Raw genomic sequence first — 20,280 nt, 5'->3', positions numbered from 1 at the left:
TGTCCATGGACGAATAATCATGAACACAAATTTAAATATGCATAGGGTTTTATTTTCCAAAATAACAAAATAAACATAGACAGACAGAAATAGTGTTACTATTATGGATTCGGTGTTATTTCTTCCTAATTGTACAGTGTATTTCGCTAGCGAATCTCGTTACGTTACTGTACAGATTTTGTACATTTCAAAGTTCTTCTGTTTTTGATAAGAAAAAAACTAACAACCGAAAATACCTCCACCTTTTCTATGTGTATTTGAGCAATACCGGAAAATTCTAATGAAAAGCAGGCATATTCCAACATGGTGAACGGCACCTTTATATTTCCATATTACACCAAAGGAGTGATCGAAACGTAGCATGGGTCACGTTAAGAGGGCTATGCTGGAAAGTTTTGAAAGTCTATATTCGCTAATCAAATCCAATTTCATGTACTTATCAAGAATATTTCAAATTATTCCCTAGGAATATTAGATTCGTAGCTTGACTATTTAATAAACGGTTAAAAGTATTCCACAGTTTGCAAAAAGTTATCGTGACATTAGCTTTATAAATTTTAGAAAGTTTATCACCGATTTTAACCGATTACATACATGACAAGTATACAGACGTAGCTGATATTTTGTGAAAGGTAAAGTTATCTGGGCTATTCTTAAAAAATAGGAAAAAATTCGATTGGATTTGCGCTGATCCCTTTTTTGTCAAAGATCTCCGTTATAGCCCCCTTGATATACAAGTATGTTCTCCAAGTTATTGTGTCTCTCACGATGTCTCGTTGAAGTTGCCCTTCCGAATGACTTTACAGGAACGGGGTTTCAATCCCACTCTCAGAGGGGTTTCTAGGCGTGAGAATTGGACCGGGGTAAAGCTTGAGATCAGCCTGCAAAGGAAACAAGTCGGCCTCGTTTAAATTAAGGGCAATGCACTTTCACGAGAGTACGTCAGCAATAATGCAGGTAATACAGACAATTTCTGAATGACACCTGTCAACTGTTTGTTTACCGTCAAACTAAAGAATTTTTCGTTCGGATGTATAAGATGGTCGTTAGTTTAATGAGTGGAGGAAATCGGAGGGCCCGGGTTAAACGACAGACGTTTGGCAGGTTACTGAGAAACATTTCTACGTGTGATGTATCTCAGTGGTGAAAAGTTAAGTGATCTTCAACGAACGTGACGAAACTTAAATTGCCTTCCACAACGATATAAATTCAAGGACTAACTTCTCATTGGGAAAAGTACCAAAGTGACCCGAAGGTCTCTTACCGCTGAATCGCCTTCGGGAGTGAGGACGTATTTTCTCAGCACAAAAGACAGGGCAATCTTGGCCTCCAGAAAAGCGAGTCTGTTTCCAAGACAGATTCGAGGGCCTTGTCCGAACGCCATGAACGTAGGCTTTTTTGTCGCACGTTTTTCTGGGGCAAATCTGAAACCGAAAATGACTGATTAGCAGTTTGATTCGTCGAATGATTCTTCATTGAGAAACTTCCCAAAATGAATCAGCACATTAATATTTTTTCTATGCTTTCATAAACAGATATTACTTACTTTGAAAAATTATGTCACTGCACAGGATTAAATAAGTCAGGGCAATTATTTTATTTAATTGATTCTGTTATTAAATTACTGGATTACATGATAAGGTTTCCTGACGTTCTCTCATTCTCTCAATCACTTTTTTTTTACTCATTTCTCCATTTGTCCTTTTATTTATAAATTTTCTGGAGCAGTTAATGATCCTTCTGTGTTATGGGGAAACAATTATCAAATTACCGATAATCGGGTTCATTAAACTAATCGCCAATTATCCGATAAGTCTGCTGACTTAAATCCACAGCAGGCATAGCTTGAAATGTATTGGAACACCTCATTGGCATACAGGGATAGAGAGTTTTGAGATCGAACTATTTTGATGCTAAAGTTACGAAGAACTGCTGTATCATGTGACTTTTCAAAAATGACGATTAATTAACCGATTACCTATCTCACGGCCTTCCCGAGGAGGAAATGACTGCCCTTTTCTTTTCTCTTTCTCCCTTAACTTTTACCGATTGTTTTTCAAATGCTCCAAATGTAATCAAAAATAGTTGCTAAAATTTGTGACAGGTGGTAAAGAATACCTCTTACAGCGCGTGCGTCGCTCTTTACCTTTCGCTTTACATCACTGCCACCACTAACAAATTTTGTACAGAAATCTTCAACAATGCCGAGGTTACTGGGCCAGGGTGATGAGGCAGGAAGTGATGTCATGAAACACAAAACTTTGTCTCAGTCTTTGATTCTAACAATACTTAATACACGTTTATCGTCTCCATCAGATGTATGCACAACATGATTCTAACCAAAAGCTGAAATAATTTTTTAAACGAATGCAGATTAAATTGTTCCGTTCAAGGACACCAGTGGTGAGGCTAAGCATAAACAAGCCCACGAGCACCGCGAGGGTTCCAAAGGTCAAACCAACATAGTGATGGCAGTGATGTAAAGCGAATGCAGAGCGCGACGCATGCGGTGTAAGGAGTATGCTGTACCATGTAACCTGTCACAAGTTTTAGCAACTGTTTTTGATTACATTTGTAACAACATTGGAGCTTTTTGTTAAAGAGTTCGAACTCGATGACGAAAGAAAATGTTGTGGCATCTTACCGATCAGGATTGAAGACTTCTGGCTCGGGATAGATCTCTGGGTCAAGCTGAATGTATCTGAATGGCAGATTGATGGCCGTGCCACGGGGAATCTTGTACCCCCCAATTTCAACATCTTCACCGGCTTCCCTGGTCATGCTATGAAAGAAGGCAAAGTTGCTTATCATAAATATCACACAATCATTCTGCAATCGTTATTAACTGTGTTGAGCAACTCTAAATGGCAAGGACGTCGTCATTGTTAATCTTGTTCAGGATGGTGTTCTTAATTACTGTTAAAATCTGTTTCCTGTTTGCGATACGCATATTTGTGAACGCTTGAGTCTGCACACTGGTCAGTTTTTATTGATTTTCTTTTATTAAGCCTCGCTCTGCTTTTGTATATAGGCTTACTCGTTTATTGCTTATGGCTCAAATTATTGCTTTTCAGTGAATATATCAAACTTGTACCTTTACTATTTATAGTGCGGAATAATGATTAGTAAATAATGATTCGTAAATAATGATTCGTAAATAATGCGACCCGTGTGACAAACTTAAGGAACTTCATTAACTCACCATATTGGTGGAAACAAGTGGGTTCCAACGAAACACAGACAACACAAACGGCCATACAAAGTCGTAGACCGCCTATTCTCACAAAAATTCCAGGCAGGGTTTGAACACATGCTTCGTTTGTACTAGAGTTACTGAAAGATAAGGATCTCAACCACTTGATCAAGATAGATGATCAAGGGATGGAAATTGTTTCGACACTTACGACTGGATGGGTGGGAACATCCTGAGGGTTTCATTCATACACTGTTCGAGATATGTCAGCTTATTCATCGCCTCGTAAGTCGGTTCTTCCTGCAATTGCATCATGCCTTTATTTATTTATTTATTTGATTGGTGTGGATATTTCACGTATACGACGGCGGCCAGCATTATGGTGGGAGGAAACCGGGCAGAACACGGGGAAACACACGACCATCCACAGGTTGCTGGAAGACCTGTCCTTTCTTGAATAGTAACACATTACACGCCCAATTAGGTTAAAAAAAATGGGTGGTGTTGATGGCAATTTATTAGACATCATTTCAGCTTTCATCTTTGAAATCTAATAAAAATAAATAAGTAAATACATGTACATGTAAATCAAACATACGACATCATTGTTTAAGGGCCTGGTAGCCGCATAAGGCATCATTGTTCAAGGGCCTGGTAGCCGCATAAGGCATCATTGTTCAAGGGTCTGGGTGCCGCATACGGCATCATTGTTAAAGGGCCTGGTAGCCGCGTACGAAATCATTGTTCAAGGGCCTGGTAGTCGCATACGGCATCATTGTTCAAGGGCCTGGTAGCCTTGTACGACATCATTGTTCAAGGGCCTGGTAGCATGTGTGAGAATATATGTGAGGTTGTCTCAACATCACATTTTCGTATCAAAACGTCACGACATATGCATGACGTAGATAACGTGTACAAGCCTAGTGCTGCATAAACTTAGCTGATCCAAAAAACACCGAAACGTCCTTGTCTTTTGATTAATATATTTATTTGATTGGTATTTTACGCCGTGACCGTGACTTCACTTATACTACGGCAGCTGCAGTTATGGTGGAAGGAAATCGTGAAAGTGCGGGGGACTTTTCTTTCGATACTTTGACCTTGTGATGCGAAGCGTTCATATCTTGCGCCCGGTTTAATGTCCATGCAAACACGCTGTTACATCATAAACTACGCCACCATGGCAAATAAAGTAGACGCAACTTTGTGATAGTTTTTAATAAAGGGCTCATGAGTATGCCTTTATTACCTTTTTTGGTTGCGGCAAGGAAGTCGTATCCCCAGGGTGCAGCTTAGAACTGTTCGTCCCCCTCCTCCTACACACACACACCCGCAACATCGAAAGGCTTATTAGACATATGGACCACTCCCCCTACCTTCCCATCCAAAAATCTAAAAGGTTGCATGGACTTGATCAACTTACATCTCCAAGAACGTCGACCATTTCTTGATACACTTTCTCTTGGACCTCCGGGTGCCAGCTGAGGTTGAAACATGTGAATGTCATCATTGAAGCCGTTGTTTCGTATCCAGCAATGAAGAACAGAAACGCCTGCGCAACAAGTTCTTCAGTAGAAAGATCTGAAAATGGGATAAATTCAAACTGTAATTCATATAACTGTAACAAAAACTAGGGATCAAACAAAATCATTAAAACTATTGTATTAATTTATTTGGTCAGGATTTTTTTGATAGAATGTAGGGACGAACTTAATTGCGGACGAAATACGCTGATGAACTTGGCAACATGGCTGCAGACACATTAGGCGGATTTTTTTGTTGATAGTTGTCGGTAGGTTATGTCATGCGATCTAGAAAATCATGCGAAAATCACACAAACAAAATCTCACATATCAACACAATTCCGCGCTGTTTGATTGATCAACTCGATGGTCTTGGACAAGATCATCTGCGAAATACACCAGGTGGATTTTAAAACAATCACAAAATACGGATGTACGAGCGAATACAATCCACCCAGTTTGTTCCGACTTAAGAGGGAATGACATATAAATATTGCAAACCCATGCAAGAGGTAAATGCCAAACCGGAAACTTTCGGCATCTGAGATAGCCCTTACTTTTTGAGGCCACAGTTCGTTTTGGGGGTAATTACCATGCCATGTGTTTGTTTCTTTCATGTAAACATCTTAATATGGTTTGTTTGCCTGCCTAAGGTGACATATAACGTGAAAATAAATGAAGTCTGTTAGCTTGGCTGTGATTATCAGATATTACAACTCACTTCGTCTGCCAGCACCGTCCCCGAAATCACTGGATTCACCGTCAATGAGAAGCTGGAGAAAGTCATTTTGTTTCTGTTATATTGAAACAAAACAAATAATGAAATGGTTTTAACACTCTGCCAAATAAAGTATGTGTAAACGTACATTTGTTTCCTTTTATACTAAATGTGTTTCGTTTCTTCAAAAGACAAGGCTATCTAACAGCCACGTACCCAGGTAATATGCTTGCAAATGAAATGTTGCAAACAAAAAATTTAATTTCGTCATGGAAGAGTGATTAGCTGCAAAAAGGGCATCGTGTAAAATAGGCAATAGAATCCAGCATCCTCAGGCCATGGGTTGGTAAAAACAGTATTTACCTTTGGCGCGTTAGTGGTAGACACTGACAGTCAACCGCACATTTATGCACATCATGCTCAATACGATTTTTAAACGTCATGTTATATTTACTATACACACGGTGAACAATTCACACTGTGACATATTGTGGTTATTTAAAATTAAATTTTGATGTAAAATTAATTATCATTTACTCACAGTAGAGCCTGTTCTTCTTGACGCTGCCATCCTCTTAGTTGTGTTCTCGAAAAACTTGATACTGTCTCGTGGCCAAAGTCCAAAACCAAAGTAATCATTTAGGCCACGGAGGAACGGCATTGTCTCTGAAAACACAAAGACAGCAAAACATTAAACCTGAAACACGATCCAGTTAATTCCCGCGTTATCATAAGGAGTGTCTTGGCCTACTTTCATTTTACAGATTATCAGTGACAAATTTCATAACTTGATGTTAGTTTAGCCTAATGCTTGAGAGAAAATTACAAAGCCCGACAAAACTCAAACATGATTTTCTTTAACACACTACCGTTTGTGCTCGCTTGTTAGAGCCCGTGAGATATAAGGTCAGCATCCTGACCCACTATTGGACCGTTATCGTAAAGCGTACTTACTGTATATCAAATAACTGATAGGAATGGGCATCTCAAAAATCCTTTTCACGTGAATGAGAAAAGGGTCGTTCTTGTCTTTCTGAGAGTCGACCTGCAGTCCAAATGCTGTGGCAGATATGACGTCAAGAGCATAGCAACCAAACAAGCTGGAAAAACAAAAACAAACGTGCAAAGTTTGGCGTTTGAAAGCCGTGAGTTGCTATGTCTTCATGAACAGTTCGAACAAAACCGTAACTGGGTTAAAATGATAAAGAGCTGGATATCACCGGTTAGGCTATGTTGCAGAATTTATGCTGGTTTGTTCATTAAAATTGTATTTGTTATGTAGTAAACTTCGCTTATCTCGAGTCTATTGTACTTCATAATCGCCTTAAGTTCAACTATGATAAGTAATTCAAAGTAGGTTAAGGGTTTCAGAAAAATTTTGTGTTTTCTTTGAGTGAAACTAGTTGGCCTTTTTTAAACAGACAATATGTTCAGGAGACTTGAAGCCAGATAACTTATTGTGTGTGATCTTGACTAAAACAGACAATAACATCAACGTCTGTCGACCGAGTTGTCCTCAAGACTCATATTCTAAACTGACTGAACATAGGAGAGGAAGTAACACCTAGCTGAGCCCTTGTTAGTGATCATAGGCTTTATGGCAAGAGGCCATATTTCACCGGTTGCCTGCGACCACGTGCCAGCTATCACACTGTCTCTGGTTTTACTCTCTATGCTGTACGCCTTTAATTATATTGCATAAACCAGGATTCAAATTGTGGACTAAGCAGGCCCGAGTCTTAGTTCCTTTGCATTGTTTTAATGTTATTGTATGCTAAATGCGACAGACAACTCATCGATTTTGAGTTATTCTACATCAGTGACGTCTAATAAATTGCAATTGACATCGCCGCATTTTTTTAACCTAATTCTGCTTACGCCATTGCTCTACGGGTGTGTAATTTGTTACTGTTACATGCTTAGCATTTCCATGAACAATGAGAGTAAAACCCTATGAGACAGACAAGAGGCCGCGTTTCATCGGTAACGTGTGACCATTCACCGGTTACCACACTGTCGTCGCTGTTCTGGCTTTACTTTCTATGCTGTACATCTTTTTTATGTAGAAGCGACTTTGAGTTGTCGCCCATGTGTGGCCCAAAGCAACAAAACGAGTCACACAAGGTTTACAATGTAACATTTTGCTAACTACCCCACACTCATCGCCGCTCTCAATTTACTCGCAGTGCTGTAGTCTTTTATATTCCGATGTCCAATTAATTATACAAAGTAATGAAAAATCACGGTAGGTGTATTGTCCCCTGGCTGAGTACATATTTTCAAAATAGAGAAATGATGCACTTTTATACTCCAGCACAAGTTTCCTTCAGTCTGGATGAGAGTTGTTTTCAGTATAATTAATTCAAAAACAATTGTCGAATCTTTAATTGAAAGTAGTCATGTAGATATACTTCATATATCTACATTCTTAAACCGTTAACATGGTGTTCTGTGTTGCCCATGACGTATATGTAGCTTTATTGCGTTTTTGTATCAGTACCATATGTACAATATCGTGTAAACTTACTCTTTTAATTGCGCGGATTTTCCAGTTTCAGCCAGTTCCTGGAATATTCCATCCATTTGTCTTCCGCAATCCGTGATCACGCTGACCATCTGAAAATGACCAACCATGCAACATGATGACAAACAGACACTGCCAAATTTGTTTCGATTAGGGAAACTGTTTCCCTGTATAAAGATCTACATTTTGTCTGTATCACCCACGCTTTGTTGAAAGCACATTTCGCTATAAATATGCGATTTATCTGCATTATGAGAAGATACATATCATTAGCGAAAAAGAAGAGAATGTAAAAAACAGAAACAAACGGAAAAATATCCATTCTCTTTATTTATTTTTAAGATTTAATATCGGCCTAATGTATTCGGAGGTGTAACGTGATAGATTTTTGATGCTATACTTTAGCGGTACGCCGTGAGAGATATGTGATGTGATACATTTGAGGTGTAATGAGATAGATATTCGATGCGGTATGTTTGGGTCTGAGCTATGTCAAATTTGTGATGATATACATTTGGAGGTGCGGTGTGACATATTTGCAGTGTGATTTGGAGGAGCGATATACCAACCTCTTTCAGCCTGCCGGAAGTAAACGATGGCAAAACAACATTTCTCATTCCTCTCCAGTGACTGTCTCTAAGGAATATGAGACACTGGTCCATAGGCGGGTTGTTCGGGGTATCTCCCTGGAAGAAGATAGCAAGCTGTATCTCATCATTGCCTTAACACTTGAGGAGATGCTAAGGAATCACAACAAAACAGTGTAAACAATGATTAATGGGAGGGGGTGGCTTTTTACTTGTGTATTTGATTGGTCTTTTACTCTAGAATATTTCTTCTGTACTCACCTCTCTGTTGCAGAACTGGGAGAAATTCTTCACCATAATTTTCTCCAGTATAACCTGATCGTGTACACACAACACAGGCTGTCGACCTATGTAATACCTACAACACACGTGGAAATCAATGGTAAACCGTGAAATCGTGATAAAACTAACTAGTATATGAAAGACAATAGAATGAAGAGCAAAATGAGAGAAGAGACCGCAGAGTAGCAGTTGACAAACCGGAGAAATCGAGTCTATTTACCTCAGCTGGGTGTTATTCTAGATGTTGGTGTCAGTGCGTCAAGTGAAGCAACTTACACGCTGTGGTGTCCCCAACAATACACCATGCGTCATTGGTCTAGAATTTCTCAAGCTGCTGTGGCGTCACTACATTTAACACACAAACTCATGAAAAGGCTTCAGAAAGTAAAAAACAAATGTACAAATGTACAAATTTCGTTTATTACTACAAAGGGGTAGCAGCCTATATATCTGTCCTATCTGTTAATAACATGAAGAGGGGGGCCCCGTGGCTCAGTCGGTTAGCGCGCTAGAGCAGCGTAGCGATCCAGAAGCCTATCACCAATGCTGTCGCTGTGAGTTAGTAAGTCCAGCTCACGCTGGTTGCATCTTCGGCCGTATGTGGGAAGGTCTGCCAGCAGCCTGCGGGTGGTCGTGGGATTCCTCCGGGTTATGCCCGGTTTTCACCCACCGCCGTAGAAGTGAAATATTCTTGAGTACGGCGTAAAACACCAATCAACAAAAAAAAATAAAATAACATAATGAAGAAACGCTTAATGAATCCTGATTAGGATAACAGTTAAGATTAATGAGATGTGTTCTTATAGCCATCGGCCAGCATATGCTAAAACTTTCATCCATATCCACACACAACGTTTACTGTAAACGTTGCTGCGTAATGACCCAGGAGCCTCTCACCAGTGCGGTCGCTGCGAGTTAAAGTCCAGCTCATGCTGACTTCCTCTCCGGCCGTACGTTTTTTGATTGGTGTTTTACGCCGTACTCAAGAATATTTCACTTATACGACGGCGGCCAGCATTATGGTGGGTGGAAACCGGGCAGAGCCCGGTGGAAACCCACGACCATCCGCAGGTTGCTTGCAGACAGTGTTTAACAGCACACAAGATTTTAGTTCAGCACACCTTAGATCATCACCAGCACACGTTTTCTGGTGTTTAATGATTATCTGCATTATGAGAAGATGCATGGATCTTTATCGTGTTGGGTAATAGCTAAACGTGTTTAACAGGAATTACAACGTAAAGAATTGTGTTGCCATCGTTTTACCTTACACGATTCATGAAACGTATAGCTTTTTTTATTTTTTAACATGCCTGTTAGGTTGTGACGTAACAGAAACTGGTCCAATCAACTAATCAAAATACCTAAAATTTAGACCCAAAAATTACCTAATCCTACATCTCTATCACTCAATGTACTTCCTGTATGTAACATCATGGGATATGTCCAAAGTAAATAATGCCTAATGCATGCATTGTTGTGTTTCTGTGTTATGCTGAGTTTGTTGCCTATATACATTTTGTAGTTTAGTTATGAGCCATCTGTTATGGTAAGCCAGGCGCTGCAATATTAAAAAAAAAGTCCTGAATGCATGCAAAAACATGAACTGAATGACAACCGTACTTTTTTTCAATTATTTAGATAAATATATTTACACAGACTTATAAATAACATTTTACTTTGAAGCAAAAAAAAAACCCCCAAAAACAACAAAGAACAAAACATTTGAATCATACGTGATAGAGTGACTCGGAATACATATGTGTGTAAGTATGGAATGGTGAAAACTGATCAGCCCCATCTCTAGCCCACTTCTTACGGAATGGGTCATATATTGTACGAAAAAGGTACGGTATGTGAGGGTATGTGTAAAACTGAAAATAAACTGCCGGCCATTGCACTAAATTTTGAACAAACAACTTTGTGTTATTAAACCTTTTAAATATTGGGCTTCAGAGTATCAACCCAAAGGTGTCCATTCATGTCCGTGAACGATACAAAAAACCTTACACATCAGAGTAGCTACAACAGTGTGATGACTGGCAAATGGTCACAGGTAACCAGTGAAATACTATCTATTGTCAATTTACCTCAGGGCTGTGTTAGAACTATCCATGCAAATGGTTATCGTAGTAAAGTACAGGAGAAACGGTTCCGACTTTCCCATGCCTGAGCAATCAAAGAAGGAACTGATCTATTACCTAAAATCCAGATCGATTTTCTGCCATCCATAATGGAGTAAATAGGCGCGTTGCATGGTGCGTGTCGACTTTTATATCCTGCTGTAAAGTGGATGGCTATTTAGTAGGCCCCTAATCCTGTAATAGTGGCAAATTCAGTAATTTCACGCCCTCTGGTTACAATAGCAATGGCTCGAGCCTGTTGGGCGAAGCCTTCGACACAATAAGCCTATAAAATGCCTGAACAAAGTCAACAATATATTGAAACGCAACAATATAGATCCAAGTACAAAGCAGGTGACGGAGAAAAGCCCTACCTGACCAACAAAAAAAAAGAAAAAAACATACCGAACAAAAGCCCCGTGGGCAAAAACTCCTGCGGACGAAGGAAATGAACTTTTTCGAGAGCACGAGATCGTAAAAAGCAGTTATCTGGGAAGGGTAGGCCCTACAGAAAGATTTATTTCGATGTCAGGTATATCTTAAAGTTAAAGTACAAATAAGGCAAATACCTCATAAGCAATTTCTGTTTCGCAGCTTACGTAACATTTGTACTTTTATAGCCCTTATTTTTAAAACGCTGATTTCACCCAAACAAAATATTTTGCATGCTATAATAACATCCCTAAAGAAAATGGCTAGAGCAACGTAGTCGTCATTTTGAAAAATTTTAGTTGATTAAATTATGTTCCATGATGAGGAACATACGCTGAACAGGTTCACTTTTAGCATAACTCATAACTTCTTGAGGAAACAGCATTGGATAATACTGACTTTCATATCGGTCAAGTACTGTTTTTCTATTGTTTTGCGGGTCGGATGGTCAGGTTTACATATCAGTAAAGTGGCATACCCGTATGTATAATATATTCCACAGGCACCTCCTGGTTATTTTAAGATTTAAATAAAAGCGGTTGGACGAAAGGATATTGCATATATGGTGGGGTAGGGTAGGTGGGTGTATGGGTGGGTGGGTTGTTGTGTCAAGCGATCTGATGGGGTCGTCTGGAAATCAAGCTTGTGGCAGCTTTTGAAACAACTCTGTGGGTAGTCTATATAGAAGCAGTGACGCTGGTTCCGCTAAGTCTGTATTCAAGTTCAGTTTAAGGTAGTTTCCGATGCATACAACGGAGAGGTAATTGAAATGGATACTGAAAATCGGCTGATTCACTGGTATGAAAGATAGGTAAGTTCAAGATACGCCTAGCAAAATAAGCATAATTGAAACCGTGACTGATTTTATTCACGCCGTGACAAAAGCTGCAGGATTGAAGCTCGGATAAAGGTAGACTATCTTAATCCCAGATTTAGCCCAATGAATACGATCCTCACCGTCCGCCAATCAGTGTCGATTCAGTATTACTTTAAGGGATATGAAATGTCCTCAAAATGAAAACAAATCATTTCCGGTGCATATTTTTCTTCATTTCCCACGTAGTCATAATCTTTGCTTTAAATTCACTTTCCATGAACCCTTTAAGCAAGCTGTTGCATAAGTATGTTATGTCATTTGGCCTAAATAATTTTATCTCTCACCCGTATATTTTCCCATATTGCTTCACCCATTTTCTTTCGTTCACTAATTCCTCCTGAAAAAAAAATTTAAATATTTAAAACACCAAAAAAAAAAACAACATAAAAAGTGGCGAAATAAGTTATAAGTATTTTCAAAGGATACAAAATCTTATCAAATTTTGAAATAATGATAATTAAATGATATACTTTTTGGGTGATGAGATGGTTTTGAACATGCAACCATCTTGTCAGTATAAATACTTTCTCCGTACAGTTTTTCCGATCGACTAATTATTACGTATACATGTCCAATCATCAAAGACAAATCGTCCAAGAAAGTTTGTCTTGTCGTCCAAGAAAGTTGATCAAGTCGTCCAAGGTACAGACCAATATGTTCACGCTTTAAGACTAAGAGTAAAGATGATTGAAAACATTTTTTTCAGCCTGCCTTTTTTTATTTCTTAAGTATAATCTGGAGAGAGATGATTAGTTGCAAAATAAAATGCAGAAATATGAGACATATTGGTAGCTTTCTAGGACGATTTGGTCACCATTCTCGGACGATTTGGTCATCAGGCTGGGACGATTTGGTCATCAGGCTGGGACGATTTGGACATCATTCTGGGACGATTTGACCAACTTTCTTGGGCGATTTACTCATATTACTGGATCGTTTTGCTTTAAGCCAATTTAACTGTCCCGCATTACGAATAATACATCAGCAACATTCTGATTACAACATCAACATATTTGCCAGCTTCTAAGCAACCTGAAAACAAACCTGGACACTTGGCTAAGTATTCAGAAAAAATATACACCTATATAAATGGAACGAAATAGACAAGTTACCTTTGTGAAAAAGTCAACCAAGTTTCCAATAAAAGGCAAAGGCTTTGGTCCTGGGATCCCTCTCTCGCTGAAGAATGAGTAAGGCCACGTACCATACCTGAAAAGTTTAGGCACTTTAGTGAGAAGTTCATTTAGTAATGTACGTGTAACATGCATTAAGTGAGACATACTCAAACTTACTCTGCTGCGTATACCAAACATTATAATGGGCACCACTTGTAAAACTAACTGCATACCTGTCATATATTACCCATAGCAAAAAGACCTTTACATTCGAATAAGTTTCATTTATACCATGCAGCAATTCCACCTTTACATTTGAATACGAGTCAGTTATATCATCTATAAAACAGGCGTTTTCTTTCGAATATTCGAAAATGGCTATTATACATCATATAGATCTTCACATTCGAATAACTCAGATTTGTGAGTCGTACCAAATAGGTTCCTATATTCGATTACCTGTCTCCAAGAGATGAGAACGTAAAACTGTGGGCATACTTACAGGTAGAGGAGAATTACAGCCAGAGTCGCCAGTATGATCCACACGGGCACATCACATCCCAGAGGCCAGACCTCCATATTGACGACTCAGTGGTGACTCAGAGTGCTAGCTGTGAACGAACGGAGTGGATTACCGAGAAGTTGACTTAGGTGTTAACTAGAACATCCGTCACCGGGTAAGTGTGTACACCTACCATAATGTAAAGAACAGTATGGGTCCCGTAAGCCTCGCTACATACATATACAATGGAACTGGCCAAATCTCGTGAGTTTCCGTGTGTTTAGGCGAGATATACGGTGATGTGCGTTTCCACCTGGGAAAATTAAGAGGGTGGGAGGGGGTGGGGTTGGGGTGGGTGTGGCTTGTTGCTAATTAACGCACCTAAAAGAGGTGATTTTATGATACGTGTTAAGCCGACAGGCCCACCAATGCAAGATGCACACTGAGTTCAGTAAATTCCGTAAAATCACGCCTTTTAGCCGCGTTACTTTTTTGTCGTCGAAATAAAGCGTAAACTTGTGGGACTCCTGAAATGTCATATCGACTGACACACGCATATGCAGGTCTATAGGAATTGGCATTGGGTGTTCTCTAACTGTGTTTCACTGACTACTGTGGGCCGCCCCACTGTGCCTATATTAAAGAAACTATGCCAAAAAATGTCCACTTTCGACGACATCAATTATTCTCTATCCTCGAAGATCATGACCTTGCGAAAAAAGTCTGTCTAGACTCAGTAAATAGTTTCTAATATTTAAAAAAGATAAAAGGCGACCCGCATCATAAACTTAACGAACTTTATTGTCCATTTTTACCACCATCATTTGCATATACGAAGCCGATATTTTGTAAAAGGCAATATTTGGGCTATTTACAAATAATAGCGAAAATTCGAATGGATTTGCGCTGATGGATTTTTACCATAAATCAGTGATATATTCTTGTAACTGAAGAAATCCAAAACAAACCGTAATTAAGAGCGTTTGTATAAATATATAAATATGAAAAAAGTTTGACAGATTCATAACATGTATTATATGAGGTTTTCCACACTCAATTATAACATAGCATTACACGGAGTAAAGATTATCTATATGAATGATATCACATTATCAATTTACCGTATACAAGTGTTGATAACAAATTCCCACCTTAATAACGACAGAGATCCAAATAAGCCGTAATACCTGCACGGGTAACTGTATTGCCAGATCTGGATACGGATTTGGTACTGGACTGCACGACAACTTATACGCGTGTCCAGTCACTCTGCGCTAGGCAACCGACTTGCTCCTGCTTGTTCTTGATTGGAGGTTTTATGTCATTTTGGGCGTCCCACCTGGTTATGTGGAATTTACAAGTGCCTTGTTCACACAATGAACCATATACATTATCACCACAGGGTTTGGCCCTGGCATGAACGGATTAAATTACACATTATGCATATACAATTAACCATGGGTAAGTCAATCACTGATGATTGTGCCAGGTGCAGCGTTGCATCTTCAGGACTTCACGTTGACACTAAGTAATGCATTTAAGGGCAGCTCAATAGTTTTGACACGTAGTAGTAATCTGAAGACTTCATAGGTTATGGTGATTTCCAAATGATAAATGCTCTACATATATGTGCTCATTATTGTTGATATATTTTGTGTAGGAACATCTAAAACTACGAGACCTAGGACATAGTCTCGTTCAGTTCACATCAATTCAACTCCATTCACTCCTATCCGTAATGAAGTGGGGGGGGGGGGGGGAGGGGGCGTAATGACCATGCGGAAGGCTCTCACCAATGCGGTCGCTGTGAGTTAAAGTCTTCTCCGGCCGTCGTTGGGATGGTCTTCCATTAACCTGCGTATGGTCGAGTGTTTTCACTGCTCAATAAGATATTGTATGGCACGGGATGTACATGTATTACATATTGCACAGTCACATATGTACATGGCGGATATGCATATCAAGTGAGCTGGTCTTTCCCAGTTGGTCCCATGATCACTGAACTCTGGATTGAACCGGCATGCGCGTAATGACCGAACGGAATTGAATGGCGTCGTTAATTCGCTTTCCCGAGCTCAAAAGGCCGGGCGCGGCAGTCGAATTGAATTGAGTTGGTTAAACCAGCCGATTGCTGGTGAGTTAACGTTTTTATACTGATTATATGGAATATCTGTGTCTGTTGATTCGCCACTTGATTGCCTATCGATACTATTAACATCTTTCCGGTACCCTGGAGGAGAGATTTTCTCTAGCACACGAAGTTTGTCCACAAGTTGTTTTAAGTATTTCTTATATAACTGCACTTGTTAAGCAAAGCAACCTTTTATTCAAAGTTTCGAACGGCCGGGTTCGTGGCAAAGAGCAGGAGGTAGTAAATAACATGCAGGTAAATGGGAGAAATGCTCATTTTTGCCGAATCCTAAAGTTCAAAGTACTACGTGGAATGACAAAGTACTACATGGCATAACAAAGTACTACATGGCATGACAAAGTACTACATGGTATGACAAAGTACTACATGGCATGACACTATGATGGCGGCTAGAGAGACTGAATTATTTTTCCGTGAGGCCTAAAAGTTATATTTTTCATTTTTTTATTCTAAAATCATCTTCATTATCAGGGTTAAATTCGCTTTGTATTAAGTAACTCCAGTGCTTCAGCCACGTGACTGGGGTGATATACTGGTGCCGTTTATAGACGACAAACTGTTTGCATCCATGCATAAAATACTCAACGAGAGTGTCAACGATATGGCCACAGACCACATTTAGTTTTCCATAAGGAAAAACTAGCGCTGTAGCTCAGCCCCAAACATTCCGTGGCCAATAAGCTTTGGAGCATGCCTGGCCCAGCCTGTGAGAAAGAGGCCATAAAAATCTTGACATAGGTTGACCGTCAAAACCTGGACCTTTCCATGCCGGCAGCTGGTAGGGGTGCCTAGCAACGCCAAGGGGACCTCACTCGCAGCCTCATCACCACCTGTCTCCTTGTGTCCTCTCGCCCAGAATTTCAAACTTTCATCATTAAAACTCATACATGCCCAAAGTTTAGACAATTTCCACCATTTTGATACCAAGCAACAAAAACGGCTGGCTGACAGCAAAAAAAAAAAAGACTTTACACCCTAAAATACACAGAATTACATTCGTAAACCGGAAGTTGCAAAGTTGGTCTGTGTCCATATGGAACTGTCCTTTGGAAGAACCATTAGCGAGGATTCTATAGCCTCATTCACATGTACAGGCCGAATGTTTTTAGTGCTAATTTCTTATCTTCATTTTTTACCATTATGTAAACTGTTACACAAGTTGGTAAATAACATGTTAGTTTAATCCTATAATGGGTGATGGCTGTATACGATTTCCCTTAGAGAATTTGAGAATTTAATAACAGAACTTGTATTTGGTTGTTGTCTACTCGGAATTACGTTAAGGGCTGTACTTCATTACTATTCCTGTTTATGTTCTGTTACTATATGCATGTTTTCTCCGTCATTTACTTGCACGTCAGTGGGGATTTGGGGGCATCTTCTGACGCAAACTACCGGTAATAGCACCGAAGGCACACCAATCAACAAGATGAGACAAACTAATAATATCTATGTACAGGTGACACATACCTGTATACTAGCCTTATAATGTATTGGGAAGAAAGACGTACGTCACACGAGTGGGGGTAATGACATGAACAGGCAGCCATATTTGAGTACTGCGGCTATACCAGCCCATGTTAAAAAAAACACCAATATGGCTGACAGGTTATTGTTCTGCCGGAGTGATGGTGTCATATGCAAACCTCTATAGGTAATCTCTAACTGCAGCAGAGTTTGCCGTTTACATCGGCTGCCAAATGGCAGTGTGTACAACACAGTAAAATATGTTTCAAAATCAGAGACTGTGAAGTTACGCCGTGTGATTTGGAAGTGAGTCAAACTTGCAAGGGTGTTGTCAATTTTGTCCTCGTATTTTTGATGTGCTCTTGCCTTTCCCATGACATATCCACTCTACAATTAACAAAAGCACACATTTACCAGACCGGCTGAAATCAAACAGTTTGTAGCCCTAATTGTTAACGTTCCTTTTGTCGAGCGATATTCTCTCGAGCGGAACACGACCCCTGATATCACATACCGTAAACTCTCTACTCTTGCGGCAAAAACGACCAAACCATGCTTCAATCAACACTAACATTTCTGGTTATTATATATTATGAATATCATTATTACATAATACTGACTTTAAGTCGCCTGCAAGTTCCTCAAAGCAACACGTCTAGGCCTGCTCGTCAACATACCTGGGCTGTTCAGATGGAATATAAATTTCGACAAGTAAGGTTTCTTCGCCGATGAGCATGGGCGAAACCTGCACTCAAAGAGAATCTCGGCTGGTGGTTTATGTTTGCTGTGGGTTTATTTTATCAAGGTCACATATACTGTAAGCTTTGAAGTCCGGGCAATGAAGCCTTGACTTTATTTATTTATTTATTTGATTGGTGTTTTACGCCGTATTCAAGAATATTTCACTTATACGACGGCGGTCAGCATCATGGTGGGTGGAAACCAGGCAGAGCCCGGAGGAAACCCACGACCATCCGCAGGTTGCTGACAGACCTTCCCACGCACGGCCGGAGAGGAAGCCAGCATGAGCTGGACTTGAACTCACAGCGACCGTATTGGTGAGAGGCTCCTGGGTCATTACGCTGCTCTAGCGCGCTAACCGACTGAGCCACGGAGGCCCCGTCTTGACTTTAACTCACACATATTTAATGCATGCACATACTTTAGTTTCTAGCAGGAAAATTAGGCCGTATACTTACTTAGGAAACTTCAAGCTTCGAAGTCCCGGGGGAAAACCTTTCATTTCAACCCACCATCATTTAACGGAGAGATATACATATACTTCAGTTTCTAACAGCACTATTAAGTCGTACTTACTCAGGAAAGCTTCGCGGTCCGGTGAAAAAGTTTTCACTTTAAACCACGTACATTTATCGGCCAGGTGTTCCACTCGGAATGAAGCAGATTGCCATAAGCCCCTGATTAAGGCACACCTCTGACTCACCAACCGGGGACCGAGTGTAACAGACTTAGTCACAGTCATTGTCAGCTTTCGGGTTCGCTGATCTGTCTGGCTCGATAGTTCCAATTACTCGGCGAGGATCATGAGGCCAGGCTCTTGAGGCTAGTCTCGTGGTAACGGTTTCATATCCGAAGTACCGATACATTGTTAATTTTCGGGTTGAATAATGGAAATCGCCGGTCTGAAGGTGAAGTCGCCAGTGTCTGGGCGATGTGACCGCAAATGACCGTTGTACAGAGATCCAGGTATATAGAACTTGTCGACGACGAGTCGAACCTCGTGCGCCCCGTGTGTGATTTATCCCCTCCCAGTGAAAAATTGTCGATGGCAATTCCTGCTGGATACTGTTCATTTGACACCGCGACTCTCTTTTTTATATGCTGACAAATGCAACGCTACGGTGAGAATGTTAATGAAATTGAGCGGGTACCTTAATAAGCTGTTTAGGCGTGGGTCCTGGGATAAGAAATACGGGGAAAAAGTAAGGACATGTCTTTCGCCAAAACCACCTGTTTTCAATAAAATTATGTCTTACTTCGCCTTTCCATTAAGGGGCACTATTGGCTTTTTCGATCAGATGGACCACGTGACTCGATAATTCTCGTTTACAGTCTATGCTCCAATTTTACAAGCCTCGCGCGATAATGCGTGAAACGCCTTTCAAGGTATAGGTAATTACTGACTAATACCTACCGCTCATATTTCTGTTCCACTCTAGTTACCACCACCACCCACACCCCAGCCCCGTCTCCAAATGAAATCCGCAATGTTGTTATACGACCCAGTTTTAGATCGGGCTAGGGCTACCCATTTCGTTTTAGCTTTAACTCTCACTATATAGCTCTCGCTCTATAACAATATAAAACGCAGAGCTAAAGTTCAGTTTTGTTGTTTTACCAGTCTAACCTCACTTATCATTCCTACGCTTTCAGCGTTCAAAAGGGCATATGGCTGTTTATTTGCAGCTACATGTAATTCAGACATTTGTTTTTGTATGGTAACAGCTCTCTGTGAAGATCTCTGTGATTCTGGCTATGTTCCATTTCTCCGACAGAATTACCCCTTTCATTCCTCCGTCTATGCATATCAGTGCCGCTTTTACCTGAACACCAGTTACATCAGTTACAACGGTATTGTAAACCTGTTTCAATATTGATACAAGTAAGCCTCTTTTTCTGGTCTCTCTAATATATATAGTTACAGCTGCGGGATAGGTACACTCTGCACCGGGCCATATAACTGGTGCGGCAGAATGTTGGGAGGTGAAAGGAAGTCATAGTCTGTAGACTATTTCACGGCGCAGTGAACACTTAAGTTGTACAA

The 20,280-nt window shown here is 40.1% G+C and overlaps 1 protein-coding gene across 2 annotated transcripts; it reads right to left on the bottom strand.

The window, feature by feature from the left end:
- Nucleotides 1–619: 619 nt before the first annotated feature.
- On the bottom strand, nt 620–18,874 carry LOC135479583 (cytochrome P450 3A29-like). Of its 2 annotated transcripts, none has more exons than XM_064759473.1 (15): nt 18,813–18,874; nt 13,877–13,985; nt 13,372–13,468; nt 12,544–12,596; nt 8,807–8,903; nt 8,528–8,644; nt 7,962–8,050; nt 6,389–6,534; nt 5,976–6,100; nt 5,438–5,510; nt 4,617–4,774; nt 3,405–3,493; nt 2,645–2,782; nt 1,265–1,424; nt 620–881 (listed from the first exon to the last, which is right to left on the bottom strand). In XM_064759473.1, the coding sequence occupies exons 2-15, from the start codon at nt 13,951–13,953 to the stop codon at nt 801–803; spliced, it is 1,500 nt and encodes a 499-aa protein (XP_064615543.1). In that variant the 5' UTR covers nt 13,954–13,985; nt 18,813–18,874; the 3' UTR covers nt 620–800. The 2 variants fall into 2 exon arrangements, with proteins under 2 accessions (XP_064615543.1, XP_064615542.1); XM_064759472.1 differs by lacking the exon at nt 18,813–18,874 and adding an exon at nt 15,064–15,180.
- Between the last annotated feature and the right edge of the window lie 1,406 nt (nt 18,875–20,280).

The sequence above is a fragment of the Liolophura sinensis genome, chromosome 12 (assembly GCF_032854445.1).
Source record: "Liolophura sinensis isolate JHLJ2023 chromosome 12, CUHK_Ljap_v2, whole genome shotgun sequence".
NCBI lineage: Eukaryota > Metazoa > Mollusca > Polyplacophora > Chitonida > Chitonidae > Liolophura > Liolophura sinensis.
This window is presented reverse-complemented; position numbering and strand designations above follow the sequence as displayed.